Here is a 14,041-nt window from a genome sequence, read left to right on the forward strand (position 1 = left end):
GTTCTTCCTGAATATTTTTCCACTCCTGGCTTTGGTAAAAAAAAAAAGTGGCTTAAAAAACTTTAACCAAAAATATGCTGTGTATTTCCAGCCTTATAGAGCCTGCAGTGCCTAAATTCGTCCCCTGTATAATTTTTTGTTCTTTAAACATATAGGAATATATAAGTATTTGATCTTTATTCGAACAGTATAAAAAGAGAACGATGATGGAATTGAACAAAAAAAACTCCAACAAATTAACTTTGAAATAATTTATTAAAAGAAAAAATTAAAAGTATATTTATCACTACCTAAAAGACCTAAAATTAGAATCCGATTTGGTACAAATGGTTAAAACAATGTTAGGGTATATTTACATGTGGCAGATTTGTAGCAGAAATTTCTGCAACTGAAAATCTGTTCTATACATCTGAGTGGGGTTGTTTCTGCAGCATGCACATAGATTCTGCAAGTCCCATTCAGATGAAGGGGACAGTCACAGACATTTCTGCAGCAAATCTGGTGTGAGTGAATATTCTCTTAAAGAGGTCTTAGGAAAAATGCGTAATAGCACCATGCCGAAATTTAGAGCTTTCAGATAAGATTTAGGTGCCTATAAAGTTTTGAAAGGGAAGATGGCCAAACTATTGGATGTCAATCCTTCCACAAGGGGAAATTTCAGTCAACTGCCATTTGGCCCCGACCAGTCCGTGTCAACAAGATCAGTCAGAGTAGAATGCAAGATGCTGAGAGACATCTCTAAGAACCCCAGAAATTCTTTACAAAACCTACAGGTAGCTTCCGCCACTATTGCCGCATATCACTGCAAATTTGCTGTACAAATAAAAACTACATTGTGTGTCCTTGAAGAAAACAAGACTACAGTTTCATCATGAACTATGCCACTCCGGATTCTCCTGCAGAGTGGATGACTTTATGAATACAGTAATAGGAAGCAAGGTTCATGGTGACAATTCGGCTTCTCTGGTTTGACATTAATCAAGGCTCTTCTCCTTTGTTATATACACACACAATACTTTCCCCCCATGAATCTCAGTCACAGATGACTTCAAGTAAATATAATTTGGGTGCTTGGCGGATACAGACTAATTCCACCCAAAAAATGATGTTTTAATCTTGTTTTGCTATTATATAATCTCCCACATTCCAAGCAAGAATATGGTTTCTTCTCTATGTGAATTCCGTGCTGAAATTCAATATTGTATCTCCTTTTAAAACAAAAAAATTCTTCTCTGCTGTATGACTTCTCGGATGAAAACTTAGCCTGGCTTTAGTAATAAAACACTTCCCACATTCTTAACAGGTATATGGCTCCTCTCCTGTGTGAATTCTCTCATGTCTAACAAGACGCGATTTATTTGTAAAGCATTTCCCACATTCTGAACATGAATATGGTTTCTCTCCGGTGTGAATTCTCTCATGAGCAACTAGATCTGATTTATTTATAAAATATTTCTCACATTATGAACATGAATATGGAGTCTTTCCTGTGTGAATTCTCTCATGTCTAACAAGATGTGATTTATTTGTAAAGCATTTCCCACATTCTGAACATGAATACGGCTTCTCTCCTGTGTGAATTCTCTCATGTGCAACTAGATCGGATTTATTTATAAAATATTTCCCACATTCCGAACATGAACTCAACTTCTCCCCTGTGTGAATTCTCTGATGTTTAACAAGATTTGATTTATGTATAAAACATTTGCCACATATTGAACATGAAAAAGGCCTCTCTCCTGTGTGACTTCTCTCATGTGCAACAAGACGTGACTTCTGTATAAAACATTTCCCACATTCTGAACAGGAATATAGTTTCTCTCCTGAGTGAATTCTCTCATGTACAACAAGACGTGACTTATGCATAAAACATTTCCCACATTCTGAACAGGAGTACGGCTTCTCCACTGTGTGAATTCTTCTGTGCTTAAAACAACCTGGGCTTTTTGTAAACTGCTCACCACATTGAAAACTTTTACCCCCTTTCTGACTTGAACTTGTCATAACAATTTGCGAATGGTCAGGAGAAGGATCCTGATTTAGGGAATTATATGATAGATCTGTACTGTGAAGGTTTTCTGATGTAGACTGCTGCATGAAATCTTCATCTTCTACTTTATAATTTACAGATAACATCAAGCTTCTTTTACAGTTCTTACTGGGATTGTCTGTTGGAATAAAATAGATTTTGTACTTTTTTTAATTTAAAACCACGATGATGATAAATTTTTAACATGAAGAAACACACAGGCTGTTTTTTAGGTCATTTTCTTTTTAGCCAAACGCAGAAGTGGACAAGGCATCAAGGAGAAATACAAGTCCTACCTATTGCTTTTAAATTCACTAATGACTTTGGATAAGAAAAACAAAAAAAAAAACGGCATAAAAAAACTGCATGAGTGATTCCAGCCTTATAAATCTCTGTCCTTGATATATTTTATCAGGATTCTGGTGACCACATTCAGTGACCACTTTTATTACATAAACCTAGACTTGATGAAAAATAATAAATCTGAAACGCACAAGCCCATCTGGCAATCGAGCCTGTCCTCTGCCAACACTTTAGGCCCTTTAATTCTAATTAGGCATCAGACTTATGAAAAGTGGTTTACCTCAAAATAACAAGGATTTAAAATTGATTGTTACTGGATGTGCATTTTTTTTTTCCACAACTGTTTTACCCGCAAAATAAATGAATTTTTTTTTTTGTTTAACAGCCGCAGTGGTCAGCGCAATTTTCGTCCACATCAGTCACACCATGGCCCCTATGTGTGAACACAGCTTTAAAAGACAATCAAATCTTGGCCACAGTCTGCCTTTAACCCCTTAAGGACGCAGCCTAGTTTTGGCCTTAAGGCTCAGAGCCCATTTTTCAAATCTGACATATTTCACTTTATGTGGTAATAACGTCGGAATGCTTAAACCTACCCAAGCGATTCTGAGATTGTTTTCTCGTGACACATTGGGCTTCATTTGTGTAAAGGTTCAGATAGCACCAGATACGTGGAAGGGTGAGGTTTTGCACGGATAGGGGCCCAACCCAAACATAAATATAAAAGAGTATCCGGCACACCAATATAGAAAAAAAGGTATTTTTTTATTTTGTTTTTGTTTCTAATGCCAGTGGCAGAGTGCGACGTTTCGGTCTAGGTGACCTTCATCAGGCACTGAGCCGTGCTGGGCAACTGAATTGACGAGCCACTGGCATTAGAAACAAAAACAAAATAAAAAAATACCTTTTTTTCTATATTGGTGTGCCGGATACTCTTTTATACATTGGGCTTCATGTTCGTGGTAAAATTTGGTCGATATATTCAGTGTTTACTGGTGAAAAATTGAAAAATGTAGAGAAAATTTTGAAAAAGTGCATTTTTCAGAATTTAAATGCATCGGCTTGTAAAACAGACGGTTATACCACCCAAAATAGTTACTAGTTCACATTCCCCATATGTCTACTTTAGATTGGCATCGTTTTTTGAACATTCTTTTATTTTTCTTGGACGTTACAAGGCTTAGAACATAAACAGCAATTTCTCATATTTTTAAGAAAATTTAAAAAGCCTTTTTTTTTAAAGGTACCTCTTGAGTTCTGAAGTGGCTTTGAGGGGCCTATGTATTAGAAACCATGATAAAACACCCCATTTTAAAAACTAGACCCCTCAAAGTATTCAAAATAGCATTTAGAAAGTTTTTTAACCCTTCAGGCATTTCACAGGAATTAAAGCAAAGTGGAGGTGAAATTTGCAAATTTCATTTTTCTTGCTGAATTTCAATTTTATTCATTTTTTTTTCTGTAACACAGAAGGTTTTACCAGAGAAACACTACTAAATATGTATTGTCCAGATTCTGCAGTTTTTAGAAATGTCCCACATGTGGCTCTACTGCGCTCGTGGAATAAAACACAAGCCCTAGAACCAAAGAAGCACCTAGTGCATTTTGAGGCCTCTTTTTTTATTAGAATATATTTTAGGCAGCATGCCAGTTTTGAAGAGGTGTTGAGGTGCCAAAACAGTAGGAATCCCCCAACAGTGACCCAATTTTGGAAACTACAGCCCTCAAGGAATTCATTTATGGTTGTTGTTACCATTTTGACCGCACAGTTTTTTCACAGCACGTATTTGAATTGGGCTGTGAAATGAAAAAAATGTAATTTTTTCCAATAAAATGTAATTTGTGATCAAAATTTCTTATTTTCATAGCAAACAAAATACCCCATTTTGTTGCCCAATTTGTCCTTAGTGTGGCAATACCCCATTTGTGGTGATAAACTGCCGTTTGGGCCCATGGGAGGGCTCAGAAAGAAAGGAGCGCTATGTGTTTGTTGGAGTCCAGATTTTGCTGGATTGGTTTTCGGGTGCCATGTCGCATTTGCAGAGCCCCAGAGGTATCAAACCAATAGAAACCAACCACAAATGACCCCATTTTGGAAACTACACCCCTCAAGGAATTCATTTATGGGTAATCTAACCATTTAGACCCCATAGTTTTTTCACAGAACTTATTTGAATTGGGCTGGGAATGAAAACAAAATTATTTTTTTCAAATAATATGTAGTTTTGGCTGAAAATGTCTTATTTTCACAAGAAACAAAATACCCCATTCTGTTGTGCAATTTGTTCTGAGTGCCGCAATACCCCATTTGTGGTGATAAACTGCCGTTTGGGCCCATGGGAGGGCTCAGAAGGAAAGGACCACCGTTTGGCCTACTGGGGATTTTCTAGTGCGAAGTCATGTATGCAGAAGCACCTGAGGTACCAGTACAGTTGAAACCCACAAGAAGTGACCCCGTTTTAAAAACTACACCCTTAAGGCATTCATCTAGAGGTGTAGTGAGCATTTTTACCGGAGACCTACACCCCATGAACTGTAATGTGGGTTCTCCCGGGTATGGCAATACCCTACATGTGGCTGTTATCAGCTGCCTGAGCACACAGCAGGGCTCAGAGGGGAAAGACGAGGGGGGATAAGCTGTGCGGAGTATATCAGGGTAAGTAAAATTGGGGTAAATTATAAACCAAGGGATGTATGATAAATTTTAAAACACTCTTTTATACAGAGATCTGGTTATTCGGGACAAGTGTCACATTGATATATTGTGTCATCCCTTATCGCCCGCTTATAGCAGACTTTGCACGTCTTTTACTTTTTCCCTTCTTGCCAGTTTGGGGAACTTCTCCTGCAAAGTGTTGCCGCCCTGGTACGATGCGTGTGGCCCCGCTTCCAGAAGAACTGGGTGCCCCCCCTTCTTGGTCCCTAAAGATTAGGTTCTTGATAATCACCTCTTGAAATTCCAGGAAAGTTCCCGTCTGGCCTGCACATCGACGTAGCACGTACCCATTGTACAATGCCATCTGTATGATGTGCACGGCCAGCTTCTTATACTACACCGCATGGCGCTGTAGGGCTTTAGGATTTGATCTGACAAGTCCATCCCTCCCATGTACCTATTGTAGTCCAGGATGCAGTCTGGTTTGGGGGTGGCCTTTCCTTCATATATCCTAAGCCTGTAGGTATAGCCTGATGCACTCTCGCACAGCTTATACATCTTCACGCCATACCTTGCCCAATTACCCGGCAGGTACTCGCGGAATTGAACCCTCCCTTTAAAATGTACCAGGGACTCATCATGAGAAACACACTTCTCGGGGGTTTATGCTTGGGAAAACCGGGCACTGAAACGGTCTAATAGGGGTCTCCGTTTATACAAACGGTCAAAACTGGGGTCATCTCGGGGTGGGCACGGCTCATTATCAGTATAATGTGAGAAGCGAAGTATTGCTTCATTTATTTATTTTTTTAGGTTACAGTTCAGTTCTGAAGTTGCTTTGAGGGGCCCATATATTAGAAACCCCTATGAAACACCCCATTTTAGAAACTAGACCCCTCAAAGTATTCACAACAGCATTTAGAAAGTTTATGAACCCTTTAGGTGTTTCACAGAAATTTAGAGCAAAGTAGAGGTGAAGTTTACATTTTTTTTTTGTCAGAAAATCCTCTTTATACCATTTTTTTTTACAACACAAAAGGATTTATCAGTGAAACGCAACTTAATACGTATTGCCCCGATTCTGCAGTTTTGAGAAATATCGCACATGTGGCCCTCGGGCGGTAATGGACTGAAGCACCGGCCTCCGAAGCAAAGGAGCACCTAGTGGATTTTGAGGCCTCTTTTTTATTAGGCACCATGTCCGGTTTGAAGAGGTCTTGTGGTGCCAAAGCAGTGGAAAACCCCCAAAAGTGACCCCAATTTGGAAACTAGACCCCTTGAGGAATCCATTGTAGTTTTCTTGGGGTGCATGCGGCTTTTTGATCAGTTATTATTCTATATTTAGGTGGCGTGGTGACTAAAAAACAGCAATTCTGCTATTGTTTTTTTATTCGATTTTTTTTACAGCGTTCACCGTGCGCTATAAATGACATTCTCTTTATTCTGCGGGGCGATACGATTACGGCAATACCAGATGTTTATAGTTTTCTTTTATGTCTTATGGCGTTTGCACTTTTTGTGTTACCTTATTCTAAGCGCCAGAACTTTTTTATTTTTCAATCAATAAAGCCGTGCGAGGACTTATTTTTTGCGTAACGAACTGTAGTTTCGATCATTTTTCGGTAGATGCGACTTTTTGATCTCTTTTTATTCCATTTTTTGGGAGGTGAAGTGACCAAACAATTGTGATACGGTTTATTATTATTTTCTTTTACGGCGTTCACCGTGCGGAATAAATAACAAAATAATTTTGTAGTTCAGGCCGTTACGGACGCGGCGATACCAATTATGTATAGTTTGTTTGTTTATATATTTTTATTAATAATAAATGACTGATAAGGTAAAAAGGGGGATTTTTACTTTTAATACTTTTAAAACTTTTATTTTCTTATTTTTACACATCTTTTTTTAACTTTATTACTTTGTCCCACTAGGGGACTTGAGGGCAGGAGGCCCTGATCGCTATTCTAATACACTGCACTACATGCGTAGTGCAGTGTATTAGAACTGTCAGCTACTCACTGACAGCAAGCATAGTGGGTCCTGACGTTGTCAGCACCCACTAGGCTTCCGTCTATGGCATAGCCGGACGCCATTGTTCGGTGTCCGGTTGCCATAGTCACCATCGCCGTCGGCTATCGTGTAGCAGGCCGGCGATGGCAGCTTAACCCCTAAAAAGCCGCGATCTCTATAGAACGCGGCTTTTAAGGGGTTAATCAGCGGGGACACAGCGATCGGTCCCCGCTGTAGGAGCTGTGACAGCTGCTGTACGAGACAGCAGCTGTCACAGCTCCCGTATGTGTCGGGAGGACGGCCGAAACGGCCGTTACTCCCGAGACGTATTATTAGGTCATGGAGCGCGAACGATACAGCTGCCATGACCTAATAGTACGTCCAGGAGCGGGAAGGGGTTAACGAGATAAAGCACACATCCCAGGCTGAATTCATGGACATACACCGTCACCAGATCTAAATTCTTTTTAAAACATATTTGGGCCACGATCATACATGCAGTTAAAATACTGTGACAAAAACTGTATCATAAGTAAAAACACAACAGTGGTCAAAAAAAGAAAAATAGAATAAAGAAAGAAATTTAATTAAATGCAACAATCTTTTCTTTCTATTTTCCTTCCTATTGAATCAATTTCTGGTCTTGGCAGAAAAAAAAAAAAAAGAGCCAAAAAAATGCATCAAAACGTCATTTTCGGTATTTTATTCCCAGGTGGGTTTGTCGATTGTCGATACTAAATCTGTAATTTATTTTATATTTTAATACTTTTGCACAATAATTACTTTTAGAAACATTTTGTGACTTAACACATTCCGAGACCCACAACTTTATTTTTCTCTTGGCGTGACAATAATATGGCTCATTTTTGCAGGATAAGTAAATAAGTAAATTTATTCTACAGGTTGTTCTAATTACGGTGATACCAAATAAGCATTTTTATTTAATGTTAAAGTTTTAAAAAAAACAAGAAAGTAGATACAGATGTAGCCATCTTTATCTTGTGTGATATCACGCTGCAGCAAGTTATCAGTCAACAAAAGCCATTGAAAAATCATTGAAGAAGTCAAGATAAAGACAACTACATCAGTACATTGTTAATGAAAAAAGGGGCTTAATTTATTTTTAATAAATCTAATTTTAGGACTCGTAACGGCGATTAAGTGATCGCTTACATGACGCTTTGGAATACATAGTATTCCAATGCATTATTGCCTGTCAGTGTCACACAGACAGGCAACCTATTAGTGCCAAGGCTGGTAGACAAGTGTCAAAGCAAGCCTAATATCAGCATTGATTTCAGTAGTTAAGTGATTAAATTGAGTTCTCTCAGATCCCGGCTGTTAGTGCAGCTGTTAATCACAGCTGGTTCCACCCAAAAAAGTGACACTAAGCCTAGTCCATGACCGGATTCATAGAACACCTTGTAGAGAACTTCTATGTGCAGTCACAGCTCCCTCAGGTCCTGCACTATGTATAACACATTGTCTGAAGTGTAAGGGGGATTCACACGAGCGTGTATTCGGTCCGTGCGGGCCGCGTGGTTTTCACGCGGCACGCATGGACCAATACAAGTCTATGGGGCAGTACAGACAGTCCGTGCTTTTTGCGCAGCGTTTGTCTGCTGCGCAAAAAGCGCGACAGGTTCAATAACTGCGTATTTCGCGCATCACGCACCCATTGAAGTCAATGGGTGCGTGAAAACCACGCAGGTTGCACGGAAGCACTTCCGTGCGAACCGACTGAAACAGCGCACCAGCTGTCAAAAGGATGAATGTAAACAGAAAAGCACCACGTGCTTTTCTGTTTCCGAACATCCAAACGGAGTGTCTTTGCGATGAGCGAAGCCGGACAAGCGAACCGAACCTCACCGGGTTCGGCCAAACTCGTTTTGGCCGAACCCGGCAAAAAAATTATCGGTACGCGACGTCAGGAGATAGTCACTGTCCATGGTGCTGAAAGAGTTAAACTGTTTCAGCACCATGGACAGTGACTACCGATCCCAATAAACATGAACCTGTAAAAAAAAACGAAGTCCTGACTTACCGATAACTCCCGGCGTCTTCCTCCAGTCTGACCTCCCGGGATGACAATTCAGTCCAAGTAACAGCTCCAGCCAATCACAGGCCAAGAACAGGCTGCAGTGGTCACATGGACTGGCGCGTCATCCAGGGAGGTGGGGCCCGATGTCGAGAGGCGCGTCACCAAGTCAACGGCCGGGAAGTTCTCGGTAAGTACGAACTTTTTCTTTTTTTCAACAGGTTTTTCGATGTTGTGTTCGGCATTCACTGCCGAGGGTGCTGAAAGAGTTAGCTCTTTCAGCACCTTGGACAGTGACGGGCGTCGACTAGCCTCATCTCTATGATGGCGGCTGCGCGAAAATCACACAGCCGCGCATCAGACACGGATGACACACGCAGCTGTCAAATGGCTTTTGCGCGCGCAAAACGCAGCGTTGTTTGCGCGCGCAAAAATGCAACGTTCGTGTGTATCTGCCCTTACTGTAATTTAGAACTAAGGAGGAACCTCACCATAACAAACCTCCCAATTCACATTCTAAATTCATTATTACTTACCTGTGGTAACACCTCCTGGAATTTCCTCCTCCACTTCACTCTTACATGGTTGATCGCTCCTCACCCGCTCTGCTTCTTCACCCTCCAGTTTAATATTAGTCAGATCTTCCCCCTGATTTCACATATGTAACAATTCAGTACAATACAGCAGAGAGTGCGAAGAATCTAACAGATCAACATAAGAAACCACCAAAATCTATGACCACATCGATGACCGCAGGACCAAAAAGCTTCACACCCCCCTATATAAATCTGGTATAGGGCTCAGCTTCATCTACCTGATGATTCTCTGGGACATTGTGATTTTCCTCTGGACAGTCCTGGGAATACAGAGGACTGGGACATCTCTCTGGTGGATTTCTCCTACTGGATCCATCTGTAGGAAACACAGTGACTGGATTAGGGATGTCACAATACCAGAATTTGGACTTCGATACCGATACTTCGTTTAGTATTGCGATTTCGATACTTTGCCAACATTTAAAAAAATGTGAGGCATGAGGTGTGATGATGAATTTAACCTCCACATGCCTCACATTAATAGTAATTAACCCCATCATGTTTCTCATTCATAATGGGTTAATGTGTGAGGTACATAAATGGGGTTAATTACTATTAATGTGATGCACATGGAGATTAAATTAATCACACCTCATGCCCCACAATAAGTGATAGAAAGCAGTTTTTATTTTATTTTTTTACAGCGTACACATCATAAATGATGCAAAAAAAATGTTGTGCAGGTTATTACGGCCGCGCCAATACTGAATGTGTGTATATTTTATGTATTGAGACTTATTTTAATGTTTAATGTAAAAAAAGGTGTATGTGTATTTTTTTTAAATTTAATATCACCTTGTTTTTACTTTATTTTTTAAACTTTAATGTACTGGCATATATCTATATTACAATACATTAGCCTGTGTACTGATAGTACACAGGCAGTTGTTGGGACATACCTAAGTATTCCCTAACAGGAAATATGGTAAGACAGCCCTGGGGTCCTTCAATGGACCCTGGACTGTCTGCCCATATATGGTATGTCCCTCAATCGCGTCACAGGGATTCCTGTGACGCGATGCAAGGGGCATCCCCCCTCTCACTTCCTCTTCAATGCTGCAGTCATCTTTGATCACAGCATTCAGGAGAATAGCGGCGGAGATAAGAGGTTTCTCTGATCTCCATCGTTATAGAGCGGGCTGCGGCTGTGTAATACAGTCATTGCCCCGCTCCTAACAACAAGTGCACGCGCGGTCAGCATGAGGTGATGTGGCCGGCGCTGCACTAATGAGCTGCGGCACAGGCACGGAGGACAGACCATGGGGGTGTTTTGCAGTGTGCATTAGTGTAGCGCCGGCCGCATCACATCATCCTGACCCCGCGCACTTGTTATCAGGACTCAGGAGCGGGGCAATGACTGTGTCACACAGCTGTAGCCCCGCTCTCATACATTCATGTGTTACAATACGAAGCTGTGATGTATCGCTCAGCTCAGTATCGAAATCCATGAAATAACGGTATCCAAGTTTTGATGCATCGTGCATCCCTAGACTGGATACACGATTACTGTATATCTGTCTTTATATCAGACACTTCTCTCAATACCTTCAATCCCCACTTTTGATATGGTACCAACCACTGCATCCTGGGAACACCCCACAATACCATTTTGGAGATGCTCTGACACAGTCGTCCAGACTTTACAATTTGTCCCTCGTCAGTCGCTGAGATCCTTACACTTGCCCAGTTTTACTACTTCCAACACATCAAGTTCAGGAATGGACTGACTGGGTCACTTGCTGCCTAATTTACCTCCCCCGGTCAGACGCCATTGTGGCAAGATAATAAAGCTTATCCATTTCACCTGTAAGTGGTATCAGGGCCAACTCTTGGTTTATGAGGGTCCTTGGGCGACACAAACTTAGTCGGCCCCTTTGCGGGGAACTCACGGCAGCAGTAAATTGGCAGAAAACGTCACATTGTGCCCCCATATAGAAGTTAGGCTCCCAGATTGTACCCCAATAAATTTAGTGCCCTCTGTAGATAGTCCCACACAGCAGCCTCCCCGGTAGTGCCACACAGCACGCCTGTAGATAGCGCCATCCAGCCCCCCCTGTAGACAGCGCCATCCAGCCCCAATGTAGACAGCACCATATAGCCCCCCCCGGTAGATGGTGCAATATAGCGCCCCCCCTCCTGTAAATAGCGCCATTTAGCAACACCCAGTAATGTAGATAGCACCATATAGTGACCCCCTCCTGTAGATAGCACCATATAGCGACCCTCAAACTAATAAAACTTCCTACTAATATAGGCCCCGTTCCCACAACGAACGAACGGACCGTATCAATGTCGACGGGATCCTTGCGTAGGCCGGCGTGATCCAGTGACGTCATCATGCTAGCCTGTGCAGGGATCCCGTCCCTGCGCATGATAGGATGCAGGACGAATGCGGCCTAAGGACGCAGATAGTAATGAATGTGGCGTCGCTACCGCTGTAACAGCCATTGTAGCTCCTAACGGCGCCACCGGGAATTGTGGAGCCCGTGGCGGCAGAGCACACAGGTGCCCTCATGCCGCATGCCCCGTAGCAGCTGCTATGACTACTACATCGGTAGTTACGCTGCCTCCTAGACAGGGGCTTCCTCTAGAAGCAAAATCCCCAGCTAGAGCGTTGGCAACGCACTGGCCGGGGATTCTACTTCTGGAGGAGCCAGGATGGCAGTGTCAGCACCTGGCGGCCCAAGTGGGTCCCCCCAATGGGAGTGGGCCCCGGCACTTGCCTGGGTTTGCCGAGTGCTGATGCCGTCCCTGAGTGGTATATATATTATTTGTTTTTTAATTTTCTTATTTCTTCCCCGCTTTCCAGGAGACATGTCTTTTTTATTTTTACGTTTACATATGAGGGCTTATTTTCTGCAGTATGAGTTTTGTTTTTAACGGCATCAGTTATCTCCAATCCTAGTCGTTGAAACAAGGTGTCAGCTGTAATACACAGCTGACTACCACAGCATAAGGAGTGGAGTCCGTTCCATATCCCGCCACCTTCCCAAACCATGACATAGATGTACGTTAAGTGACTAAAGGGGCTAAAATTCTCAGCCCGGCATTTCATTCTCCACTTTCAACATGGGACCTGTCTATAGTTAAAGTCCTGAACTTAAATACAACTGGGCTTCACATTTTTGTGACGTTCTTCCTATAAGATGATCTAGAGTTGTAAGAATAACAGAACCACTCGATATCAACGCTTTGAAAAAGTTGAAGCCTAACTAAGGTAAATGTATGGCAGTAGCTACTTCTTGGTAGATAGTACAGTAGAAAATACCAGATCACACAACCCCTGATACTCAAGACCTGTCACTCAAATCCCAAGCTGTGAGGTGAAGATTCTTCGGGTCCCTGGGGGTCCCACTGCTGGGACACAAGTCCCGCACAATCTCAGTGAGGCGGAGCTAGGATAGGCCGGAGGGCAAGCATGCACCCCGCCGTTCCATGGGGCCTGACTGAGACCACGCTTAGCAGTTTACCTCACCCCTTAGACATGAACGGAGCAGAAGGGCAAATGCTCATCCCCCACTGCATTCAAGTTTATCCTCACTGCGGTTGTGCAGTGAGAAACAAGGGGTTCAGGAGCCCCCGTTCTAGTGATCGGTGGGGCCCCAAGAAATCAGATCTTGGGAAAACCCCTTATATATACACATGCCTACACCCCCATGGGTAGGTTGAGAGAATCTGTCCACCAACCCAGGGAAGATACAAATCCAGAAGATTAGGATAGAGAAAGGTCTAGCAATGGAAGGGCATCATCTCAGGTTCTCAGGATCTTCATCTGCAGGGCTCAAGTTGCGCTACGTCCACCTCACTACTGGGATACATGAAGTCATGAGTCCCAGAACAAACAGTTTTCCTCAGGGTGACCACCATGGAAACTCTTAAGGACTCTGCTTTCTCCACCACTAACTGCTTTATTTGGCAGGTGAAAAGAGCAGGATAATTTTCTGGAGTGAATGGGACAGAGTTGCAATACCATGGACAGTCACTACAAAATGTATGAAGCCGGGGCTGGTAAACATCGTAGGGGACTCGGCGCTTGTTGGAGCGCCGCTGCCCCTTCAATCAGCTGATCGCCACAACTGATCTGATATTAATGGACTATTCTAAGTACTAATTTGATTTTTCCTAAACACCTTCCTTTAGACTTGACAATGCCCTTAATGTTCTGAATTAAGGAATGGGATTCCTCCACTATCACCTCTTCCATACGTTGCAGACACAAGGGTTTAGCATATGAAGGGGGGGTTTTATTTTTGTATATTACACATATGGAATTCCACATTCCATATTCCCTTTATTTAACTTAGTTATTTTTCTAGTGGTGCCCCTAGATCCCTAAAATAAATATAATACATCAGAAAAAAAGGGTACATAAAAAAAGTCCCCCTTTTAAATGACGTGCTCTTGAT

The 14,041-nt window shown here is 42.2% G+C and overlaps 1 protein-coding gene across 1 annotated transcript in view; it reads right to left on the reverse strand.

The window, feature by feature from the left end:
* Positions 1-236: 236 nt before the first annotated feature.
* Positions 237-14,041, reverse strand: part of LOC142693544 (oocyte zinc finger protein XlCOF7.1-like) — a 37,419-nt gene continuing 23,614 nt past the window's right edge. Inside the window, exons 5-7 of the mRNA XM_075847608.1 lie at positions 9,854-9,951; positions 9,576-9,687; positions 237-2,168 (exon numbers count right to left, since the gene is read on the reverse strand). Of these exons, the coding sequence (XP_075703723.1) occupies positions 1,462-2,168; positions 9,576-9,687; positions 9,854-9,951 (917 nt within the window). The 3' untranslated portion in view covers positions 237-1,461. The remainder of the gene's footprint in view (positions 2,169-9,575; positions 9,688-9,853; positions 9,952-14,041) is intronic.

This window comes from Rhinoderma darwinii, chromosome 1, assembly GCF_050947455.1.
Source record: "Rhinoderma darwinii isolate aRhiDar2 chromosome 1, aRhiDar2.hap1, whole genome shotgun sequence".
Lineage (NCBI taxonomy): Eukaryota > Metazoa > Chordata > Amphibia > Anura > Rhinodermatidae > Rhinoderma > Rhinoderma darwinii.